The sequence below is a fragment of the Nelumbo nucifera genome, chromosome 7 (assembly GCF_055504915.1).
Source record: "Nelumbo nucifera cultivar China Antique chromosome 7, China Antique-T2T, whole genome shotgun sequence".
Taxonomy (NCBI): Eukaryota; Viridiplantae; Streptophyta; class Magnoliopsida; order Proteales; family Nelumbonaceae; genus Nelumbo; species Nelumbo nucifera.
The window spans coordinates 6,312,488-6,337,202 of record NC_142655.1 but is presented as its reverse complement, the minus strand read 5'-3'; the positions used below and the strand labels follow the sequence as shown (position 1 = coordinate 6,337,202).

Below are 24,715 nucleotides of genomic sequence, written 5' to 3'. Positions count from 1 at the left end.
GCAGTGGCAGCTTGTCAAAATGTAGCCACATAATGTAACTCTGTGTAATTGAAGATAGTAAACAGCAGGCCTTCAATTCAGTATTGGTAGTGAAAACTCAAAGTATGAATGCTTGAAGACATGAATTTAGAAGAAGGGACGACAAATTATAACAAAGAAAAACTATTTATAAAATAAAAATGTGAAACACATCTAAACCATTGTTTTGCATTAATAATGATATCTAAATTGTTAATTGCCAATAATAATAAGGATGTGATATTTGACATAGAAATAAAGTAAAAAAAGGATGAGAAATATCTATAAAATATTTGCCAATAAGGACTTCATAACCACATATAGAAAATATGAAGAAGAAAGAGTAGCAGATTGACAGTGAACTTCTCAGCAAGTGCTTGATAGGATGACCTAAAACAATGGGAGAAATATTTGCAAACAAACTCCACTTTAAAAAACAAACCACTTAGCTACTTCTCTCTCTCTCTCTCTCTGGCTTTTCTTCTCTTATGTTTTGCATATTGTTATTTTTTCAATTCTTCATCATCCCCAATTAAGTGTGCATTGTTGTCCCATGAAATATTTTAAAGATCAAGTGGGATTTAATAGATATGGAAAAAAACCACATGAAAAAATCCAAGTACTTTTTTTTTCTGAATAAAAAACACTGGTTGAATCCAGAAAGAAACACATGCACACTCACACGGTATCACACCAGCAGAAAGACCAATATTACCTTGCCTCGAGAAAACAACAACACCAAACAGTAAGTATGAGCAATCGCCTCGTAGTTTTCAGGCATGTTCTCAGGAGAGAGAGACTGTGCCCAGAGTGATGAAAGCAGGAGAGTAATCTGACGACTGCTTAACCTAAGGTACATTGGGTCCTGAGGTTCAGTAAATATGAGAGCGTCATGCCAGGTGATGGTGAAGAAGTAAGAACTTGCATTCAAAGAGAATTAGGAACCTTTACGACGTACCCCTTCCTTATTTGGAGTGTTCATGCATTCCTCATCTGATGTTGAAGGGGAACCCCTAGCACTGTAAACTCGAGTGTAAGAGGACTTCAATCTACTCAGGAGTCCTTCGCTGTTAGTTCTTAATTTTCCAACATCAATATCTTGGCAACCATTTTCTTGGGAGGTACTTTTCTCCTTTATTAGCTTCTCAAAAAGAGCAGCTGAAGAAGAAAATGCAGAAACAGTTCTTGATAATGTTCTTTGGAAACCATAAACCTTTGATGTGCCAGGAATAGCTGAGCAAGGATGGGGGCAAACAGAGGACGGCACAAGAACAACAGAAAAGATGCGGTGAGCTCCCACCCGTGTTTCCTGGTCTGGATGGACCATAGCTAAGAGTAATTGATGAAATAATGCCTCAGGGAAAGCCTACACATGAAAGAAAATTCAGGTGCAAGTTCAGCAGTAAAACAAGAAAGCACAATAAAATGGTGTTGTTATTGTTCCATGCCTTGTTTTGATAGGAAATATTTGGCAGTGATGCTACCATTTGAGCAGAACGGTAAACAACAGATATTGTACTTCTTGCTGTAGTAGTAAATGTTGAGATATTCTCCATCATGACAGCCATCACGTCAAGAACAGGTCCTGCATCTCCAACCTGTTTAGAAATGGCAGCCCAATTTGCATCATCAGAATTGAGACACATCTTAAAGGGGTCCAAGTACAATGTACAATTGATATTTCAAAACAATAACCTTATTTAATAATTGCACAAGACACTCGTCTACTGCTTCACGAAACTTCTTGTTCCATTTAATCATTTCAACTCCCAGGTTTGAGTCTTCAAGTGAATAGTGTATGCTCTTCCGTAAATGCCTCATAATGTCAGTGACTGCACCAATTATTGCTATAGAAGCCTGAACCTTTGAGTGTTGGGCAAGAATGGTGATAATCTCAACAATGTTTAGCTGCATGTCAGGTTGTTTAATGACATTCTTGTGATCAAGATGTTTAACTAAGATGGACAACAGCAAGTGTGTGTTTTGCCCTGCAATTTACAGAAAGATAAGAAAGAACCAGGTCAGGATGGATGAAAGGTTAAATGAAACACAAAGACAAGTGGCAGAAAATAAAAATCCTGAGAGCATATAATCAGAACCAGTAAATGATAAGTGAACATACCAAAGTCTTCCATTAATAACTGCATGTCCATCAAGACAAAGAGAGCAAGCCCATGTTCAGGAGACCAGAGATTGCCACTATCAAAGTAGCGAAACAAAGATTCTAAAACACGTCGGACAGTTGTTGCCTCCTTTGCTAGCTTGGCCATGTTATGCAGGCAAACCCTTGACCAGAATTGGGGGTTCTTGGCATCTTCCCTGTTGAAAGATGACAAATTATATTTGGAAAGGTATGATTCATCAATATCATGAAAAAAAAGGTAAATGTCATTATAAGATCATGGGCCATGAAAAATTACACAGTCACATTCAGTTCGCCTTTCTCATTGATAATCTTCTTCCAAGAAGGAATCTTTGTCATGGCATCTGCAGGAGAAACATGACCCTCAACTTTAAGTACTTCTTGCACCCAACGGTTCTTGGTCTCCTGCCTGTCATGTTCAAGACTTGCCAAGTCTTTCTTAGGATCACCATAATTATCTAAGACTACTGAAACAACCTATTGAAAGGAACAAAATTGTTGATGAATAAAACCACCATAAGTCCTTTGTATGTAAAGAACATAAACACACATACATATAAATAGATGGAAATGAAATAGTTGATATGTAATATAAATAGAATTCATTGATAAAAAAATATGTAAAATAAAGAGAAAATAACAAAATTAACTTTTCTTGAGAGTTTGGGTTATTGTGGTGACAAGATATAGAACTCAAGTCTTAAATTATGTTTCTCCATTTTATGCCCATTCCAATGACCTCAATGAAATTGAATGGTGGAAATTGCGCTATTTTGGCTAAATATGTTAAAGTTTTCTAGCAAGAAAAGGCAAGGTAAAGTAATTGACAAATGGAAAACCAGAATTAGGATGCTTCCTTTATTCTAAGTGGGTGCAATGAGATGCAGAATAAAGTGTGGCTATGGAATTCTGTGGAGTCTTAAGATCAGTAGCAACCTGAGTTTTCTAGATACATCTAGGCAGATTTGGGAACACGTAAAGAGAGCATACTTAGGAGGAAGTCATGGGACTGTGTGAAGACCTTAACATTTATCAACAAATCACCTCAACCATCAAAATTATGCAACAACAAAAGAAAGATTTCTATGTAGCAAAGTTTATTGTCTAGTATTAAGTCAGAATATGAACCTATTTGGTTGCAAATCTTAGGTAATCCTGAACTACTATCATGGAAGTTTTCTCATAACTCTAGAGGGCTAGATTGTCAAAGTCCTATACTGCACCTGCAACAGATCACTCAACCATAGCAATTTTTTTTGGAAAACTAACCGTGGGAATTGTGGTATTCTATGGATAATGTGGTATAGGTAGACATATGGACACCTTAGGTGATCTTAGTTGTGGTAGGGCCACTAATACCAGGTTTTGCACTCATTATGGCCTTGAAGATCACACTATTGGGTATTGTAGATACACTCATGGAGCATGTCTTTGTTCTCATCATGGATTTGAAGGATACATATTTAAGAAGCCAAGTTGCCAACTTGGTTTTTCTTCATGACAACACACCATCACCTTAACCTTTTACTACATGTATATAGCCTAAGAGGAAGATGTTGAGAATTACCCAGGAAGAGTATTCTAGGCTTATATATGCTTCACAAACTTCTACTTTATTTACTCAATTTAGTCCTATGTACCATTCTCAACATGTATCAATACGTAACCCTTACAAGTCTTATTCCTAATTTATCATTATTGTTGGTTTTGTATGTGTAGAGAGACTGGGATGAATGGGCCCTAGCCCATTAGTGTCTTATTTATTAGTTCTTTCTTGTTATTTATTCTTAATGGGCCATTAATTCTTGTTTATGTTTTCTAAGTATGCTGATGAGGTGGACGCCCACTTAAGGGTAGACTTGTAAATTATGTAACTCAGGTAAGATTAATAAAAGATTAGAGTGGGGGAAAAGGAGAGGTTATCGAAATCCTCCTCCTTTTTCGTTTCTTCTCCATTCTTATTTCTTCTTATTGCTATCTTCTTCTTTTTCTCTACTTCTTTTGCTATAATCTGAATTATTCTAATATTTTTTATTGGTCTGAATCACATCTTGGTATCGGAGCAAGTCTTCCTTCGCTCTTATTCTTTTTTTCTTTTCTTTTCCCATACACTTTTTCTAATCGAAAGGTGTATGGAGAGATAAATTGCTGATCATTCAAAGAACTTGTTTTCCTAGTTGGTAGAGGGTTTGGAGAGTCAGAATCTGGCTGTAGATTGCCAAGAAAGTGGGGCTGCAGTTTTTTTACCCAAAACCCTAGCCAACTAGAGAGTTTCCAGTTATGGGTTAAAGAGACTGTTTGGGTGTGGCGCTCAAGGCTTGGAGGGTTCCTTTTTATCTCCAAAAGTGGGCGGTTGCAATTGGAAGTGGTGGATGCCCACTTAAGGGCAGTTGGAAGTGGTTTGGATAGTTCTGATTTTTAAGTACTGGACTGACCTCAGTTAGGTCTATAAAGGTTGAAAACATTGTTTTTTTATTTTTGTTTGATTGATGGAGCAATCTGGAAGTGAGATGAAGCGAATCCCGATGTTAGGGGTTGGCCCCGTAAATTCCATTTTGACAAGGGTGACTACAATTAAACTTGACAGAACAAATTACTTAGCTTGGGCACAATCTATAAAGATTCGTGTCTGTAGTAAAGGTAAACTAGGGTTTCTCATGAGTAGTAAGGTGAAACCGGAACAGACTGATCCTACATATGAGAAATGGATGCAAGATAACTACACAATTATTGGGTGGTTGGTAAATTCTATCCAGCCCCACATGAGTCAACACTATCTTTGGATGACTTCAGCCAAGGAGATTTGGGATAGTGCTATAGAAATATACTCTCAGAAATTGAATGTTCCAAGGGCCTACAAACTGACGAATGATGTGAAAAATTTGAAATAAGGGGAGAAGAGTGTAGCTGTCTACTACTCGATGTTGAAGTCACTATGGTAAGAAATTGATGTTATGGAAGTAGTTGTATGGGAAAGCAACAAGGATGTAGAAACTTTTAGGAAATTTGTGGAAAGAAACAAGGTGTTTGAATTCCTTACAGGACTTAATCCTGAATTTAATATTATGAGGCAAAATATTCTGGTCAAGGATGAAGTAACACTTGCTCTGGCATACTCTATGGTGAGTAGTGAAGAGAGCAAGCGACAGGTACAGCTACAGGCTCCACCACCTTCAAAACATTTTGCACATGTTGGAATAAAACCAAAGGGGGCAAATGAGAAGAAAGAGGTGATGTGTGAATATTGCAAGAAATCAAAACATACTAAGAATACTTGTTGGAAACTTCATCCAGATCTTCTTCTAGAGAAGTTTCGAAACAACAACAACTTTAAGAAAGCTGGTCAGTCTGGAAAGCCTAAGAATGCAAATGTTGCTACAACACCTGAAGGTGAAGAAAAATCTGTTGCGGAGTAGCTGGCAGTAGTGAAGGTAGAGTTTGAGAGATATGGGAGGTTGATTAATCACTTGGAGACTACTATTGCAGCTTCCTCCTTAGGCAACCCCTCTTCGTCCACTTTTTCCCATTCAGGTATTCGTGCTTCTGCAAATCATGCTACAGCCTCAAGTAATTATAGAATTCCTTGGATTATAGATTATGGTGCATCAGACCATATGACTAGCATCCCTAACCTTTTTTGTTCATACCAGCTCCTCTCTGGCAGAGAGAAGATTTCTCTTACTGATGGGTCTCTTGCCCCCATCTCTGGTAAGGGGGATATTAGAGCCTCTAACTCCCTTGTTTTATTCTCTATCCTTCATGTTCCTAAACTTAGCACTAACCTTTTATCCGTCAGTAGCTTAACAAAATCAATGAATTGTAGCATAACCTTCTTTCCTACTTATTGTGTTTTTCAGGACTTGAAATCTTAGAGGACGATTGGGAGTGGCCATGAGGCGAATGGGATATATTTGCTGGATGTCTCTAATCAAAGTCCTGGATCACCTAGTGGAGTAGCCTCGGAGTCTATTTCATCAAAGTCAGTTGATAGAGTCATGATATGTCATTTGAGATTTGGTCATTTGTCTTTTTCAGCTTTGAGTCATTTGTTTCCAGAAACGTTCAAGGGAATATCCCTATTGAGTCTTCATTGTGAGTCATGTGAACTTGCAAAAAATTGTAGACAATCTTTTCGGTGAGTAATAAAAGATCAGTTTCTCCTTTCTATATTGTGCACTCTGATGTGTGGGGGCCATATCATTTATCTGCTATGGGGGGATACAAATATTTCGTCCTTTTCATTGATGATTTCTCTCGTTACACCTGGATTGACCTTACGAAGTCCTGGGATGAAGTGCCAAATATTGTACGAAAATTTCATGAACTTATTCTTACCCAGTTTAACACTTGGATGAAAATATTCCGATCTAATAATGCAAAGGAATATTTTGAGAAGAGCCTTTCCTCCTACTTTGATACCTTTGGGGTTATTCATCAGAGCTCTTGTTCCTACACTCCACAACAAAATGGAGTGGCAGAAAGGAAGAACCGATAGGTGGTTGAGGTTGCGAGGAGCCTCATTTTTTCTTCTCATGTTCCTATTAAGTTTTGGGGGGATGCTGTCCTTATAGCTACATACTTGATAAACCGGATGCCTTCCCAGGTTCTAGGGTTTAAAACTTCCTTTAGCCTCCTATTTCCAAATGAGGATCTCTTCTCTCTTCCTCTCCGAGTGTTTGGGTGCACTTGTTATGTTCATGTTCACAGTCATTAAAGACATAAGTTTGAGCCTAAAGCACACAAGTGTGTCTTCTTGGGATATGCCTACATACAAAAGGGGTAATGCTGTTTTGATCTGGTCCATGGCACTCGCTTTCTTTCCAGAGATGTTACATTTATGAAGTCTGTTCCTTTCTTTAGTACTTCTCCCAAGGGCCAGCATTCAAAGGAGTTGTTTGTGTTGTCACCATCTATTCCTCTTCCAATTCCCATTGAATCTTCTATTGAGTCTTCTCCAATCGAGTCCTCTATTGGCTCTTCTTCTCATGTTCCTGCTCCCCCTGCTCCTGCTCATCCTCCCACATTTTCTTCCCAATTCCCATCCTATTATCCAAAGGTGGTACCAGAGACAAAGACTCAGAGACATGCAAGTTGTTTCCACACCTTCAGATGAGCCTCTTGCACCTCCCATCACTACTAAGGTAACAGGTCAGCCCTCTTCTACCACTTTGGATACCTTCCCTGACCTTGATCTCCCTATTGCTCTTTGCAAAGGCAAATGGAAATGTATAACTCATTGCATTTCCAAACACCTATCCTATAACTTTCCTTCCCCTTCCTACTCTTCCTTCCTTGCCTTTGTTTCCACACATGTGACTCCTAGATCTATTCCAGAAGCCTTGTCCAAACCAAAATGGAGGGATGCTATGATGACTGAATTAGATAGGTAGCAACAGGAGTACCAATACAATCCTCATTACCTACTGAGATAGGTAAATTATCATCAACATGCAAAACACTTCTAGCCTCGACATTTCTCTCATTACCTTCTAAAGAAGGTAACTCATCATGGATACATGAGGCTTCTCGCATATGGCTAGTTTCAAATTCAATATTCTCCCCATTATCTCCTAAAGAAGGTAATATATCTTCATCATGTGAAACATCTACCTTTTGATTACTTTCAGCTTCAGTGTTGTTCTCATTACCTTCTGATGGAGGTAGCATATTAAAACTTGGAGGAACATCCTAAGAAGTATCATCAACCAAAATCACATCCTACATGGGAGAGGGATTCTCTAGGGACTGTGACAATTGTTCTCCGTCTTCCTCTAATATAGGTGCAAGCATGCTAAGAAGGTCTTGACCTTCAAAGGCATTCTCTCCCTAAAAGAGAGAGAGAGAGAGAGAAATGAGACCTAGAGTAAGTGGATGAACATGTGTGAATTTAAAATAATAATAATAATAATAACAAGCTTACCCTTGGGAAATCATCAGGAAAATTCTCCAAGTCAAGAGGATCCTCCTCTATTTCATCAGTTGAAGGACGCGGATACCGAGCTTGCTTAAAATAAATGTCGAAATCTTCTTCTGAATGATCTAATGCTCTCTTAGAGTTAGAACCCTCTCTAGTAGGAAGGTTGGAACTTGAAGCAATCTCCTTAGAAGTGGTAGTTCCCTCAATAAGACGGGTGGAAACATCTTAAGGACCAAGGACAACTTGATTACGCAATTGGGGAGATTTCTTCTTTGGACCAATAACATCAATTATGTGTTGCATTGAATGCTTAAAATATATGTGTGAGTTTTGACTCCACCATCTTGCATATGAAAAGGTAATGCAAACTTGGCGATTCCTTTTTGGTGCAACAAAGTTGATACCAAAACCCTCCACAAGGATATGCACCCAAGCCTGTGCTAAGTCGTTAAGCGATCGGCTGGACCGTTCTGCTACTGCAAAGGATAAACGGTTACAGGGAATAGCCTGGTCATAACCAAGAAGACGAGCAAACCTATTTGGGTAATGTAGAGAAGATGGGCCGAATGGCCCATAGACTGTCATTTTATGTTATGTTATGTTTCTCTCTGTTGTGGGCCTTATTCTGGGCCCATACTCTGTAATATTCTGTTTTTTGTATTTTCCTGCTCACTCAAGGGCCTCTCTGTAATTTGTCAAAGATTAACTTGTTAATAAGATGTTTAGAGTGTTAGAGAGAGGTAATGTTCGAACCTCTCATTCTCTAACACTCATTGCAGCAGCTCTCTCTCTTCTCTTCCTCTCTTGTTTGCTGTTTTGCTGTTTTGCATCTAATCTCAAACAGTTCCATACATCAAGTGAACTGTTTTTCAACTTGGTATCAGAGCGGGTCGTTGCTTGGCGTGTCCCTCATGTGGTTCTAGTTCAGCCAACTGCATGAGGAGGTTCTAGGGCTGAATGTTTACAGTCATTCGCCTGGTTCTTGGAGGTCATTGGAGGGTGCCCAAGTTTCTATACACTTGGAGAAGGGTTCGGTGACCAGGAGGAATCAGAGAGCAAGTTTTTTAGCCTGATTTGAAATCAGAGAAAAGGGATTTCGAAGCTAGCTCAGAGAGCAAAGTGTTCAGCCTGGTTTGAAGTTCAAACCAGAGATACTGTAAGTTGTTTTCTCAGTTCTTTGCTGAGTTATTTTTGTTATTTGGGAGGACTGTTAAAGCATTCAAAGCACACCTCCATTCGGCCCACTGTTGCTGGACTGATTTCTGGGTTATTCTAGAAGTGTGGTTCGGCTGTTATTGGGATTCCAAACTGCTGAAAAACTGATCTAAATTAAGTGGTACAAGCCTCTACTTTAGTTCAGCTGCTTCTTGGACCTAGACAAAGTGTTCTTGAAGTGATTTCTGTTTGTTAACAGTGAAGTGTTGACTGTTGCATACATATTGTTTGTAAAAAGTCCTCTTAGGTACTGTGGACTGTGTTCTTTGTTCTCCTTGGAAAATTACTGTTGGGAACCAAGAATACATATTGTTTGGAGGCCTGCTGATTGTTCCTTGAAGGCTGAATCAGGGTTTCTTCTCTTTGAAAGTGCTGCCACCGAACTTGGTTCTCACGGCTGTCAGTTCTGAACTGAGTTTGTGTGCTGCTGTGTTTGCTACTGTTTCAACTCAATCTGAGTTCTTTGAAATCAAATCACTTTTAAAGGCCTGCCGAAACCTTAATTGAAGCTGTTACATAATGGACTTCTCAGAAATTGAGAACAAGAGCACTGCTGAATATGGACATAATTTGGGAACTACAACTGATTCCTTGTTGGCTGTAACTACAGTTAAATTGGATGGAACCAATTATTTGGCCTGGTCACAATCCGTAAAAATTCATATTTGCAGTAGAGGAAAGTGGGGGTTTATCTTTGGGAGCAAGAAAGCTCCCCCAGAGGAGGATCCCTCTTATGAGAAATGGGTGCAGGAGAATTACACAGTGATTGGGTGGCTTGTGAACTCAATGCAGCCACAGATTAGCCAACATTACTTGTGGATGAACTCGGCTAAAGAAATCTGGGATAGTGTTGCAGAAACTTACTCCCAGAAGTTGAATGTTGCCAGAGCTTACAAACTGAGAAGTGATGTGAAGATTCTAAGACAGGGGGAGAAGTCACTTGCAGCATACTCCTCAGCCCTAAAATCTATATGGCAAGAAATTGACTTGATAGAGGCCGTGACATGGGATACCCCTAAGGATGCTGAAACATATAGGAAATTGGTTGAAAGGAATAGGGTCTTTGAGTTCTTGACAGGGCTCAATTCTGAATATGACATTACAAAGCAAAACATCTTGTCCAAGGAAGATGTTTCATTGTCTCAAGCATATGCTTTGGTCAGCAGTGAGGAAAGTAGGAGGAAAGTGCAGGTTCAAGGGGTCATTATCAATGATCATTTTGCAAATATGGGAATCAAACCCAAAGGGGTTACAGGAGCTCCCAGTGGCACAGGAAAGAAGGAGGTGGTGTGTGAATATTGCAAGAAGCCGAAACACACTAAGGACAAGTGCTGGAAATTGCATCCCAGTCTTGTTCCTATCCGATTCCAGAAGAAGAATGACAATAGAAAGACAGGAAGTGCACATACTGCCACAAGTACAGATACAGAGTTTGAGTCTGCAAGTGCACAATTGGCAGCCATGAAAGCTGAATATGAGAAGTTTGGAAGGATGATCAGCCAGCTTGAAGGTGTAACTTCATCATCCAACCCTTCTGGAAGTCCAACCACAACTGCATTTGCTCACTCAGGTATAAGGGCTTCTGCTAACCATGCATCTACCTCAGGTAATCCCAAGACCCCTTGGATCATTGACTCAGGTGCTTCTGATCACATGACCAACCTTTCCACTTTGTTTGTGTCATATGATTTGCTTCCTGGTCGTGACAAAATCACCTTAGCTGATGGTTCTCTTGCCCCCATTTCTGGCAAGGGAACTGTCAAGCCTACAGACTCTTTACCTTTATCTTCCACTCTTCATGTACCTAAGTTAAATACCAACTTGTTATCTGTAAGTAGCTTGACCAAGTCATTGGATTGTTGTGTAACCTTTTTCCCTTCTCACTGTGTGTTTCAGGACCTGAAGTCTCGGAAGGTGATTGGGAGTGGCCATGAAGCGAATGGAATATACTTGCTTGACACCCCTAGCCAATGCTTTGATCATCCCAAGAATGTTGCTTTTGGTTCTACTTCTTCAGAGTCTGTCAGTCAAATTATGTTGAGTCATTGTCGGTTGGGTCATTTACCTTTTTCTGCTTTAAGTCATTTGTTTCCCAAACTGTTTAAGGGAGTCAGTGTGTCCAGTCTCAGTTGTGAGTCATGTCAGTTGTCAAAGCATTGTAGAAAAAATTACCCTGTGAGCAATAAAAGATCCTCTTTTCTTTTTCATATTGTACACTCTGATGTGTGGGGGCCTTACCACTTACCCTCTATGGGGGGCTACAAATACTTTATCCTGTTTATTGATGACTTTTCTAGATTCACTTGGATATACTTAATGAAATCCCGAGACGAAGTCCCGAGACTTGTGAGGCAATTTCATGAGCTTGTTTTAACTCAATTTGGTACCAGAATTAAGGTTTTCAGATCTGACAATGCAAAAGAGTATTTTGAGAAGAGCTTATCCTTGTATCTCTCTGACATGGGGGTTATTCACCAAAGCTCCTGTGTTAGAACCCCTGAACAAAATGGAGTTGCTGAGAGGAAAAATAGACATATTGTTGAGGTTGCAAGGAGCATTTTATTTGCCTCACATGTTCCCACAAGATTTTGGGGTGATGCTGTACTTACTGCTACCTATCTAATAAACCGTATGCCATCCAGGGTTTTAGGGTTTAAATCCCCCTTCAGTCTTCTTCATCCAGATAAGGATCTCTTCCCAATTCCTCTTCGTGTGTTTGGTTGTACCTGTTATGTTCACATTCCAAGTGTGCAGAGACACAAGTTTGAACCAAAAGCCCACAAATGCATCTTCCTTGGTTATTCCCCCACACAAAAGGGTTATTGTTGTTTTGATCCAAAGACTGGCACCAGACATGTCTCTATGGATGTTACCTTTGATGAACTTTCTCCTTTTTATGGTTCCTCTCAGGAAGGACATTGTCAACAGGGGGAGAGTCTGTCACAAGTTTTTGCTCTTCCCCTTCCTGTCCCAGTTCAGTCTCTTGACAAATCTGTATCCTCACAAAATGAATCAAAGGAGGATCAGCCACTTCATTCTTCTTGTCCTAGTGCTCCTATCTCTTTACCTCCTCGTCCTACCCATAATCCCAAAGTGTATCAAAGGCAGAGACCCAGGAATGAGCAAGTGGTTTCCCTTACAACAGATGAGGCTCATACCCTCCCAATCACAGATGAGATAACAGGTATTGCTTCAGTTCCCTTGGAATCCTCCTTCCCAGATCTTGATGTCCCCATTGCTGTTAGGAAAGGAAAGCGGAAGTGTACTGCACACTGCATTTCCAAACACCTTTCTTACGACCTACTTTCCCCTTCATATTGTGCCTACCTCTCTTCAGTTGCTTCTAACCCCATTCCTAGGTCTGTATCAGAAGCTCTTGGGATTCCAGAATGGAGAGATGCCATGTAGGCTGAAATGGATGCTCTACATGAAAATGGTACTTGGGAGGTGGTGGATTTGCCTGAAGGGAAGGATCCAGTTGGATGCAAGTGGGTTTTTACCATTAAATACAGGGCAGATGGGACTATTGAGAGGTACAAGGCCAGACTTGTTGCAAAGGGCTACAGACAGACATATGGGATTGACTATCTGGAAACTTTTGCCCCTATTGCTAAGATGACATCTGTGAGGGTTCTTTTATCTCTGGCAGCTCACTTTGATTGGCCTCTCTATCAGTTAGATGTAAAGAATGCATTTCTGAATGGTGACTTACATGAGGAGGTCTACATGTGTCTTCCTCCAGGAATGTATGGGAAAGATATGCAAGGAAAGGTATGTAAACTGAAGAAATCTCTTTATGGCCTCAAACAATCTCCTAGAGCCTGGTTTGAGAGATTTAGAGCTGCACTTGTTAAATTCGGCTATGTTCAGACACAGTCAGATCATACTCTTTTTGTGAAGAAAGGTGGGTCTCTAGCAGTGTATCTCATTGTGTATGTTGATGACATTATAGTGACTGGTGATGATGCCTCAGGCATTCTGGGCCTTAAGTCTTTCCTCCGTACAGAATTTGAGATTAAGGATCTGGGGGAGTTGAGATATTTCCTTGGCATAGAAGTTGCCAGATCCAGGGATGGGATTCTTATTTCCCAGAGGAAATATGTCCTTGATTTGTTGTCTGAAACTGGCAAATTGGGTGCAAGACCAGCTGCAACTCCTATTGATATGAGTCACAAACTTTCAGCTTCGGATGGAACTTTGTTAGAAGACAAAGGGGTCTTCCAGAGACTTCTTGGGAAGCTTTTGTACCTGTGCATGACTAGGCCAGATATTGCGTATGCTGTCAGTTGCATTAGCCAGTTCATGCATGCTCCTAGAGATACCCATATGGCAGCAGCAGAACGGATTTTGTGCTATCTGAAAGGCTCTCCAGGAAAAGGACTTCTATTTGCCAAACATGGTCATCTGAAACTTGAAGCCTATACTGATGCTGATTGGGCTGGAAATATTGATGATAGAAGATCTACTTCAGGGTATTGCAGTCTAGTGGCTGGTAATGTTGTCTCTTGGAGGAGTAAGAAACAAACAGTTGTGGCTCGATCCTCCGCAGAAGCAGAATATAGAGCCATGGCACATGGAGTCTCGGAATTGTTGTGGCTAAGGTCCTTAATGGAAGAACTTGGGGTAGATCATGACAAACCCATAATGTTGTACTGTGATAATCAGGCTGCCATCAACATTGCTCACAACCCGGTACAACATGATAGAACCAAACATATTGAGGTTGATAGACACTTTATTCGTGAAAGAGTCTCCTCCGGTGAAGTGTGTCTTCCATTCATTACTTCTGAAGGACAATTGGCAGATTTTCTCACCAAGGCCATTTCCAAGGCAAGGCTTCAACATGACACTGGCAAGCTAGGCATGATTAACATCTATGCTCAGCTTGAGGGGGAGTGTAGAGAAGATGGGCCGAATGGCCCATAGACTGTCATTTTATGTTATGTTATGTTTCTCTCTGTTGTGGGCCTTATTCTGGGCCCATACTCTGTAATATTCTATTTTTTGTATTTTCCTGCTCACTCAAGGGCCTCTCTGTAATTTGTCAAAGATTAACTTATTAATAAGATGTTTAGAGTGTTAGAGAGAGGTAATGTTCGAACCTCTCATTCTCTAACACTCATTGCAGCAGCTCTCTCTCTTCTCTTCCTCTCTTGTTTGCTGTTTTGCTGTTTTGCATCTAATCTCAAACAGTTCCATACATCAAGTGAACTGTTTTTCAACTGGTAATAAGGCTTTAAGACTGTCTCTGTACCAACTTGAACTGGTAACAAGCGGGAGCGTATGCAAATCAGAAACTCAAGAACTTTTCCCCCCAAATTCTTATCATTGAGTTCAGTATCCTCATTCAACCCAGTATCAGTTAAGCGAAGATGAAAATTGTTCGCTTGGCGAAAAAATTCCCGAGCAAATCGACTACTAATTGAATGAGAACCCATAGAGCTGCAGCGGGACATGTATGGGTAAGAACGTGGGTATTCCCTACTGGGGCATCGTCCAACAAGGTTTGGGAAAATTTCTCCCAACCAAGCAATTACATAATGGATGGGAAAGTGAACCTTAGCATCGTCTGGGCCCGTAGGACAAATGGCTGCTACGTTTAAAGCATGGTAAATATAACCTAAAACAGTTGGAGCAAGAGAGACCCTTCTACCCAAAGCCATAATTGAGGCCATATAGAAAGTTCCAGGCCTTACAACTCCCTTTCCATGGGGAAGAACAAATCTGCTCAACCATAAGGATAAAAAAGCTACCAAATCACACTCTTTAAAAGCTTTCAAAGGTAGAAGAGCTTTCTTCTTTGGAGGTGATTTCTTCTTTCCATCTTTTTTCGAAGAAAAGTCAATAATACCATACACCATTTTTCCCCTATAGAAGTGCTCTACCCAATGGGTATAGGAAATAGCATCCGTCTCATGATGTTCACAAAGTTGGGTATATATCTGTAAAAGTTTTGTAATAACAGGAGAATAATGTAATCCCCCTTCTGAATCCAATTCCCGGAGAGAACTATTTTGTGGAATAAACTCTTCATATGGTATGCCAAGAATAGGTAAACCACACACAATCTTCATATCCCACAATGAAATTCCCAATTCTCCAAATAGTGTATGCATAGTGTTGGTTGTAGGACTCCGTAACTCACAAAAGGCATGCCATACCTCCAGAGTTCGGTTGTAGGAATATCTGGAAACACCAACTGCACCATATATGTCTGCTGCCAACAATACTTTTTCATGGTCTCTTAGAACGATTTCTGTCCATTCCTTCAGCAGGGGCAAAATTTGAGCACAACCCCTAAATTGGAAATTATTCCATCGAATTCCTTGCTTCAACATGTGATAAAAAGTAGGGCCTTTGCTTTCATCCAGTGGTACATTCACCACAGCACCGGAACTAGTGTCAACCTTCTCCAACAGTAGCATATCTAAAGAATTACCACTAGAAGTGGATACTTTAACTTTACTAGAAGCGCTGTATTTTGAAGTCTTCAAACTTCCTGAAGGAGCACTAGCTTGAGGCGTCCACGTCTCTAAAGTATTTTCTTGGGGAGATGATATAAACCTCCTACAAGAAATAGATCTCACCAAAATAGGCCCAATATTCCCTTCATTTCCTTGTTCATCTGGTGCTCTTTCGTAGAAAACAGGGGTGACTTTGGGTACATCTGCCATCTGAATAATTTCATGAAAGCAAGATAATGTTAATGGTGAGATCTGATTGAGTATATTTCGATTTAAAGCCTTTAACTTTGACATTTACCTTGAGTCTAATCTTTATAGGTTCTACATGATGATCTACACTTAGAGATCATCAGAACCTGTACTTGATTTTAATCGTTTTAATCTTTGATGGGTTCTATGTGATGATCTACGTCTGGAGATCATCAGAACCTGTACTTGATTTTAATCATTTTAATCTTTGATGGGTTCTATGTGATGATCTACGCTTGGAGATCATCAGAACCTGTACATGATTTTAAGCATTTTAACTCTTGATATCTATATGATGATCTGCACTTAGAGATCATCAGAACCTGAATTTCAATTAATCTTTGAGAATCATTCATCCTGATTTTTTATGCTGGTTCTATATGATGATCTACACCTGGAGATCATCAGAACCACTAATCCCCAATCATCTATACCTTGATTATTACATGGATTCTTAATTCTCAATGATATCATCAAAACCATTAAAATCTTTTTGATCTTATTTCTAATCTGATTTTCGTTTTTTTCTGTGATCTACACCTAGAAATCACTAAATGTCTTGGGCTAAAATAGTTTTACCCTAATATTTTAGGGAAACCCTGAACATTCTCAGGGAGAATGGGAATGTTTGTAAAACAGCCCAAAGTGCAATGTTAAAAAAATCACAATTCTAAACTCTAGGATTAGGGGAATATCAGAACTGAAATCCTTTCAAATAGAGCCATATTAAATGATCTAAAGGGTCAGCCTTTTTGCGGTTGACAGAAGTCAAAATAAAAAAAGAAAAGAGGCATAATCATATTCAGCCTTTTTCCTGTTAACAGCAGTTAAAAAAAACAATCATATTCAGCCTTTTTTTTAATAGTAGTAAAAAAAAAACAGATCAAATCCTATTTAATAGCTTTAGGATTCAGTCTTTTTTCTGTTGACAGAAGTCAAAAGAAAAAGATAAAATCCTGTTTAGTGATTTCAGGATTCAGTCTTTTTCTGGTGACCGTAGTCCAAAAAAAAAACAGGTTAAAATAAAAAAAAAAAAGACAATCCTATTTAATGATTCAAGGATTCAGCAGTAATAAAAAAAATAACAAAAGAAAAGAAAGAGAGGTTATCTGTTTTTTTTTTAATTAAACAAAAATTTAACAGCATACCTAAGATCTGGAAAAGACAGATTTGTTGAAGGTGCAGCAGCTCTTTGAGAAATAATATCTCCCTCTCTTTTGGAACCTATACGTGAAAGAGATTGACTCAATAAGGCTGAGTCTCTCTTTTTAATTCGCTGAGTCTCTCCTTTTCTTTTCTCTCTTTTGACTGGAGTAACGAGATAAAGGAGTTGGAAATGTGCTAGCTCCTATATTTATCTAAACAAAAGTCCTAATCATAGTAGGACTTTTGTTTACTTAACTAATGGACAGCTGGCCATCTTTTAATTTGTTGGGCCTTTCTTTTAAATCCATAAAGACAAGTGTAAAGTATGGGACCACACTTTAAATAGTGTTCCATACTTAACTTATTTAAAAAGCTTTTAAGGCCCATTAACATATTACTAGGGCCCATTTACATTAAAAGCTTGTAGGCCCATTAACACATAGCTTGGGCCAACTTCAATTTTAAAACATGGGGCCACACATTATGTATGGGCCCATATTCACAAGTTTCTTAAGCCCATTTAATTATACTTTTTAAGCCTTATATAAAAGTTCTTTGGGCCCATTAGATAGTGGGCCACACTTAAGTTACATGGGCCATTAATAATAAAAGAAAGCCTAACAATATATGGGTAGGCCTTTTTCTTTTACAATTTCCAGCCTATTGGAGGGGCTTTTTTTTTCAACTTTAAGTCTTAATCAAGTATGATTCACAAAAATCTGGCCTAATCAATTAAAAATGGCTTGAGCACTGCAACCTCAAGCTATTTTTTGAGCTCACAATGCTCAAGGGGGCACTGTTAAGTCCTTAAATTTGCTGGACTGGGAGCAGGTTATTAAGATACTCCCAATCACAGCTTAAAAAAAAAATAATAATAATTAAAAAGAGAAAAGGGCTTTCTTATAAGCCCAATCAGTCCTATTGGTGGGCTGAAACATTTTAATAAAGAAAGGGGCCTGCAGTCCAACAGGCCCCAAGTAATTTGGACTTATTTATACTGCAATAAGCATTTAATGAGTCTGCAGTAGAGCCCATTTAGTGGAACAACAGGCCCTAGAAGAATAAATCCATTTTAATTAATTTCTTGTGAGGTGTCCCACTTATTTATGAGGGGATGCCACTTGTCCTATTCTAACAAGAGGACTATTTTCCCTTCTTTAACCACTTGAAGAGGGGGGACACATGTCTCCCTAGGGGAGAGAGTTATTTTCCCTCCTCTAACCACTTGAAGTGTGGGGGACACATGTCACCCTAGGAAGGAGTTATTTTCCCTCCTCTAACCACTTGAAGTGGGGGGATACTTGTCACCTTAGGAAGGAAAAATTTTCTTTTCCCTCCTTAACCCATTTCAAGTAGGGTGACACTTGGCACTCTAAGAAGAGGGGAGTGGGGAGTTACTTAACCACCTCCCTCCTCATATAAACCCCTCTCTTACAAGGAGAAGAGGTTAATGCCTTTTTGTTGGCCATTACTAATTGATTTGCAGGATTTCTAGCATTAAGAAACAAGTGGGAAGAGAAAAGAAAAGAAGATTGGTGTGGAGAGCATAAAAGAAAAAGGAAGAAGAAGGTAGGGAATCTTGTGTTCTTCCTACACCTCTTCAATATGATACTCCTTGTGCTTCTCACATGAGATGGAAGCCCATATTCTATCAATTCCTCTCACTCCTTTCTTTCTTTCTTTTATTTTTTCTTTAATTCCTTGTTTCATATTGAAATACATGTAAGGAGACAACCATCTACAGCCTTGTTCATGAAACTTGGCTGATTATGGTTCCTTATAACTTACTAACCTATGTGTGAGGGAAAAAACCATCTACAGCCTTGTTCATGAAACTTGGATGATTATGGTTCCTCACACATGATAATGCACACAACCATAATTTAAAGGCCATTTGTAGCCTTATTGACGAAACATGCTTTTTATGATACCTATTTACTTGTTATGCATACAATGTTTGTTTCTTTATATGCTGGTTTTCTCTCACATAAAGAGGGAATATATGCCAGAATTTTCCTTTGAAAATTCTGTAGAAAATTCATACTTATTTTATTCTCTATTCATCGGTACTTCTGAATCAGAATCAAAAGGTTTTCTCTGTCCATAGCAGAGATGTAATTAAGGGAATATCTACGTGATTTCCTGAATGAAGATTACCCAAATAACAAAAAAAAACCTAGTTATTAGTCTAATTGGGTGAATTATGTTATGTGAGGAATTATACTAAAAAAAAATTCCACTAACAAAGTCCATTAATTTTTTTGCTTTTTTTCTGGTAAGGGTTGAGAGAAAAGGGTGTGCTTATCATGTATATTGGTATTGGGGCAACACGGGCTATGTCTTCCCCTATACATCTGTTTTGAGATGATCTCATTTTAATAAAATCTTAAGGTGGCCTCCCCACCACCTGGAGTAAAGTTTGGTGTTAAGAAAAAGGGAGATAAACATGGAGTTATTGCCTTTGTTCACAATATCTGACTAGTAAAAATACCTGAAGATATCCATAAGATCCATCTTGATAATATCCCAACAAATCTGATAGAAAAGCAAAGGGAAAACCATCCTGCCCTAGAACTCTATTCCCAACCATACTAAAAGCATCCTCCTTAACTTCTTTTTCCTCAAATTCCCTCTGCACCCAGTTTCAATTTTCCTTTAGAAAAGCTTCGGAGGTCTCCACCTGATCCTCTACTTCTCTATGCCCCACCTTTAATTTTGACATAAAATTTTTCCTTCTTCTAGAGGCATAACTAAGGAAAAATCTAGAGTTATTGTCTCCTTTCATCCATCCGACTCTTGATCTTTGCCTCCATAACACTTCCTCTTTCCTCACCACCTTCTCCCAATCTTTCCTAAATGACATTCTTTTGCTTCTACTTCCCTCGTCCAATTACTATTCTTCTTTTAATTGTATTTTGTCTCTCTCTTATTATACTTGTAAATAGGTGGAGGTATTCATTCAAATAAACCTTCAATATCTTCTCTTTATCTCTTATGACTAAGTTGGGAAACCCTTGGAGTTCTGATCTCTTCGTGTGACAAAGAAATACATAATCCATTTTCTTCTCAAAGTAGTTAAATATATAATTGAATGAGGGGAATCTGTGATTTTGCAATAGTAGTAAAAATACAGTTATAAAGAAAAAATATCCATATAGATGTAAATCAGTCCTCAAATATTAGGTGTAAATTTGAAGATTAGCGGGAAAAAAAGGAAGAGAAGTAAGAGCAGCAGTACAAGAGAAGAAAATGGCAAAAAGAGAAGGAAGAAGAAGAAGAATCAAATTATCTTCCCTTTCTCCTCTAATCCTTTTTTATTAAAAATTAATGTTAGAGTAATGACAAGTATGCCCTTAAGTGGGCAGCCAGCTAGGCAGTAACATAAAGAGATTAAACAAAAAGAAATAACAGGCCCATTAAGAGAGGCCCATTAGCCAACAAGAAAAGAAAAGATGTTTCAAGAGAAGACACTAGGACCCTTTCGGCCCAGTCTCTTTACACTCCCCCTCAAGCTGAGAATAGATGTCAATCATGCCCAGCTTGCTTATATAGTGTGTCATTTTCCCTCTTGGAACTCCCTTGGTCAAGATATCAGCCAATTGTTCGTTTGATGTGATGAATGGCAAACAAACTTCTCCTGAGGAAACTCTTTCCCTTATAAAATGTCTATCAACCTCAATGTTCTTAGTTCTGTCATGTTGAACATGTACAATGTTGATAGCTGCTTGGTTGTCACAGTAGAGCATCATTGGTTTCTCGTAGTCAACCCCCAATTCTTCTAAAAGGGATCGTAGCCACAGTAATTCTGACACACCATGTGCCATTGCCCTGTATTCTGCTTCAGTTGAGGATCTAGCAACTACAGACTGTTTCTTACTCCTCCATGACACAATGTTCCCAGCGACTAGAGCACAATAACCTGAGGTGGATCTCCTATAATCAATACATCCTGCCCAATCAGCATCAACAAAAGCTTCCAGCTTCATGTGTCCATGTTTGGCAAATTACCTTTCCCTGGAGTACCTTTCAAGTAACACAGAACCCTTTCTGTAGCAGCTAAATGAGTATCTCTGGGAGAATGCATAAATCGACTAATAACACTTACTGCATAGGAAATATCTGGCCGAGTCATGCAAAGATATAACAATTTCCCAAGCAGTCTCTGATGCACTCCCTTATCAGATAAAAGCTCACCATCTGTAACAGAAAGCTTATGATTGGGATCAATAGGAGTGGAGATTGGTTTAGCTCCAAGTTTACCAGTCTCAGCAAGGAGGTCAAGGACATATTTACGCAGAGAAATGAAAATACCATCCTTAGATCTAGCAACTTCAATGCCCAAAAAATATCGAAGATCTCCCAAATCCTTGATCTCAAATTCAGAGTTGAGAAATCTTTTTAGTTTACTGACCTCTTGAGTGTCATTACCCGTGACCACAATATCATCAACATAAACTATCAAGGTCACCAGAGAAACATTTCTCTTCAAGAACAGGGTATGATCAGATTGAGTTTGTGTGTAACCAAAGGAGACAAGAGCAGCCCTGAACCTCTCAAACCAAGCCCAGGGAGATTGTTTGAGACCATAAATAGATTTCTACAATTTACACACTTTGCCTTGCATTTCCTTCCCATACGCACATGGAGGCAAAGACATATAGACCTCTTCATGTAGGTCTCCATTCAAGAAGGCATTTTTAACATCGAACTGGTGTAGGGACCAATCAAAAGTAGTGGCTAGAGATAACAAAACACTAACTGAGGTCATCTTAGCTACAGGAGCAAATGTCTCAAGATAGTCAATACTATACATCTGAGTGTAGCCCTTAGCAACCAACCTAGCCTTAAACCTCTCAATAGATCCATCAGAGTGATATTTAATGGTAAACACTCATTTACAACCCACTGGTTCCTTCCCTTCAGGCAAGTCAACAATATCCCAGGTATGGTTCTTATGCAAAGCATCTAGTTCAGCCATCATAGCATCCCTCCATTCAGGTTTAGATAAGGCTTCCGGTACAGACCTGGGTATCACATGGGAAGAAACAAAAGCAATAAAAGAGTAGTAAGAAGGAGAGAGAAGGCTGTAAGACAGGTGTTTGGAGATACAATGGGCGATACACTTCCGTTTGCCCTTGCGGAAAGCAATAGGAAGGTCAAGGTCTGGGAAAGATGTAGATGGGTCAGAAGAAGGCTGACCTGTTACCTCAGTAATGATGGGAGGAGCAAGAGGCTCTTCTGTAGGAGTGGAAACAACCTGCCCATGTTTGAATCTGTGCCTTTGGTACCACCTTTGGAGAACAGGATGAGGAGGAATTATAGGAGAATGAGGTGGAGGAGGAGGAGGAATAGGAATATCGGAGGTAGGTCCAGTGGGAGGAGTAGACTCCTCATGATAGGACTCAAGAGGAATGGGAAGAGGAACAACTACAGACATAGCAAAGGGCTCTTTAGATTTCTCCCCCTCAGGAGAAATGCTAAAGAAAGGAGTCAACTCAGCAAATGTGACATCCCAAGATACAAAGCGGGAGCCACTAACTGGATCTAAACAACAATATCCCATCTGTGTAGAAGCATATCCCAGAAAAACACATTTACGAGCCTTAGGTTCAAACTTGTGCCTTTGATGAATGTGAATATGCACATAGTGTAAGCTGAACCACTGTAGTCTAAGTAGCAGAGAAGAGGAGAAGAAGAAGAGATGCTGAAAATGTCGAACTGTACTAGCCAGTCGACCAGTTCTTTATTTATAGATGAATATAGTACAAGGTACAAGAAATTACTGGGATGCCCCTGATTAGTGATGGGACACCCAGATGACTTAAATCATTAAACAGGATTAGGCCCATTAACACAAGCCCAGTTACAAGATAAGTTAAACATAAGAATGGGCTAATAAGAACTCTTATCAGCCGAACATCACTCTAACATTCTAACACTCCCCCTCAAGCTAAGCATAGATATCAATCATGTTTACCTTGCCAAGTATGTCCTTGAACTTCGTTGATGCCAGCCCTTTAGTTAATACGTCTGCAATCTGCATCTCTGATGGAGTATAAGGCACACAAAGTTCTCCTGAAATAATTCTCTCTCTGACAAAGTGTCGATCAATTTCAATATGTTTTGTCCTGTCATGCTGCACAGGATTATTGGCAATGTTGATAGCAGCTTTATTATCACAATACAGCTTGAGAGGACCCTCTGTCTTGATACCAAGCTCATTAAGGAGAGTCCTGAGCCATAAGAGTTCAGCAACCCCGTGTGCCATAGCCCGGTATTCTGCTTCTGCACTTGATCTAGCCACAACATTCTGCTTCTTACTACGCCATGTGACTAGGTTTCCTCCCAAGAATGTACAGTAACCTGAGGTTGATTTTCTGTCTCCAACAGACCCAGCCCAATCAGCATCAGTGTAGGCTTCAATTTCAAGTCTGCTGTTTTTTCTGAATAAAATTCCTTTCCCTGGGCAAGTCTTCAAGTATCTGAGGATTCTTTCCACTGCTCTCATATGAGGGGTCTTTGGTGAGTGCATGAATTGACTGACAACATGCACTGCATAGGCAATGTCTGGCCGAGTAAGGGATAAGTATATCAGTTTTCCTACCAACTTTTGGTACCTTTCCTTATCACAGTATTCCTCACCCATTGATTCTTGTAATCCATGGCTTGGTTCTATTGGAGTGTCTGCTGGCCTACACCCCATCATGCCTGTTTCCTCTAGGAGATCTAGCACATACTTTCTTTGACATATGTAGATTCCTTCTCTTGATCTAGCAACTTCAATTCCAAGAAAGTATCTCAGATTTCCCAGGTCTTTGATCTCAAACTCTGAAGCTAAGAACTCCTTCAGCCTCTTCATCTCTCTCACATCATTTCCAGTAATCACCATATCATCCACATACACAATGAGTGCTGTAAGTTTGTCATCCTGTCTCCTTGTAAACAATGTATGATCTGCACTGCTCTGAGTGTACCCGACTTTCTTCATGGCCAAACAAAGTCTCTCAAACCATGCCCGGGGAGATTGCTTCAAACCATATAATGCTTTCCTTAGTTTACATACCTTCTTTCCAGCATCATATCCAGGTGGGGGTTCCATGAATACCTCTTCATGAAGATCACCATTTAGGAAGGCATTCTTCACATCCAGCTGATGAAGTTCCCAAGAGAATTTTGCTGCTAGTGATAGTAGAACCCTGATTGTGTTGAGCTTTGCTACTGGGGCAAAGGTTTCCTTGTAGTCAATTCCTTCCTTTTGTGTAAACCCCTTTGCCACGAGTCTGGCCTTGTACCTCTCAACTGACCCATCTTCCCTGTGCTTTACTGTGAATACCCACTTGCACCCAACAGTGCCTTTCCCTTCTGGTAGGTCCACCAATTCCCATGTCCTTGCTTTCATTAGGGCTTTCATCTCCTCATTCATGGCTTCTTTCCACCTTGGATCAGATGCCGCCTCTGAATACCTGGAAGGGACACATACAGAGGAAAGAGCAGACACAAAGGAATGATAGGCAAGGGATAAATGTGAGTAAAAAACATAATCGGCTATGGGATGCCGAGTGG

The 24,715-nt window shown here is 39.6% G+C and overlaps 2 protein-coding genes across 9 annotated transcripts in view; both read right to left on the bottom strand.

Moving 5' to 3' along the window:
• The window catches only part of LOC104597386 (protein SEMI-ROLLED LEAF 2-like), a 161,394-nt gene that overhangs the window by 41,382 nt on the left and 95,297 nt on the right, over positions 1–24,715 (bottom strand). For all 8 annotated transcript variants that reach the window (XR_016078634.1, XR_016078635.1, XR_735195.3 and 5 more), the window contains 6 exons: positions 2,439–2,638; positions 2,141–2,337; positions 1,714–2,006; positions 1,467–1,616; positions 977–1,384; positions 734–883 (listed from right to left, as the gene is read on the bottom strand). Coding sequence is in view for 4 of the 8 variants with exons in the window: in XM_088891601.1 (XP_088747727.1) it covers positions 734–883; positions 977–1,384; positions 1,467–1,616; positions 1,714–2,006; positions 2,141–2,337; positions 2,439–2,638 (1,398 nt within the window). In the remaining 4 variants the exon portion in view is untranslated. The remainder of the gene's footprint in view (positions 1–733; positions 884–976; positions 1,385–1,466; positions 1,617–1,713; positions 2,007–2,140; positions 2,338–2,438; positions 2,639–24,715) is intronic.
• On the bottom strand, positions 14,399–17,345 carry LOC148790119 (uncharacterized). The gene is made up of 2 exons (XM_088891604.1): positions 17,155–17,345; positions 14,399–15,967 (listed from the first exon to the last, which is right to left on the bottom strand). The coding sequence occupies exon 2, from the start codon at positions 15,965–15,967 to the stop codon at positions 14,399–14,401; it is 1,569 nt and encodes a 522-aa protein (XP_088747730.1). The 5' UTR covers positions 17,155–17,345.

What these genes read in the sequence shown, in the direction of transcription:
- LOC148790119 (XM_088891604.1), bottom strand. Translation starts at nt 15,967, where the DNA reads ATGGCAGATGTACCCAAAGTCACCCCTGTTTTCTACGAAAGAGCACCA.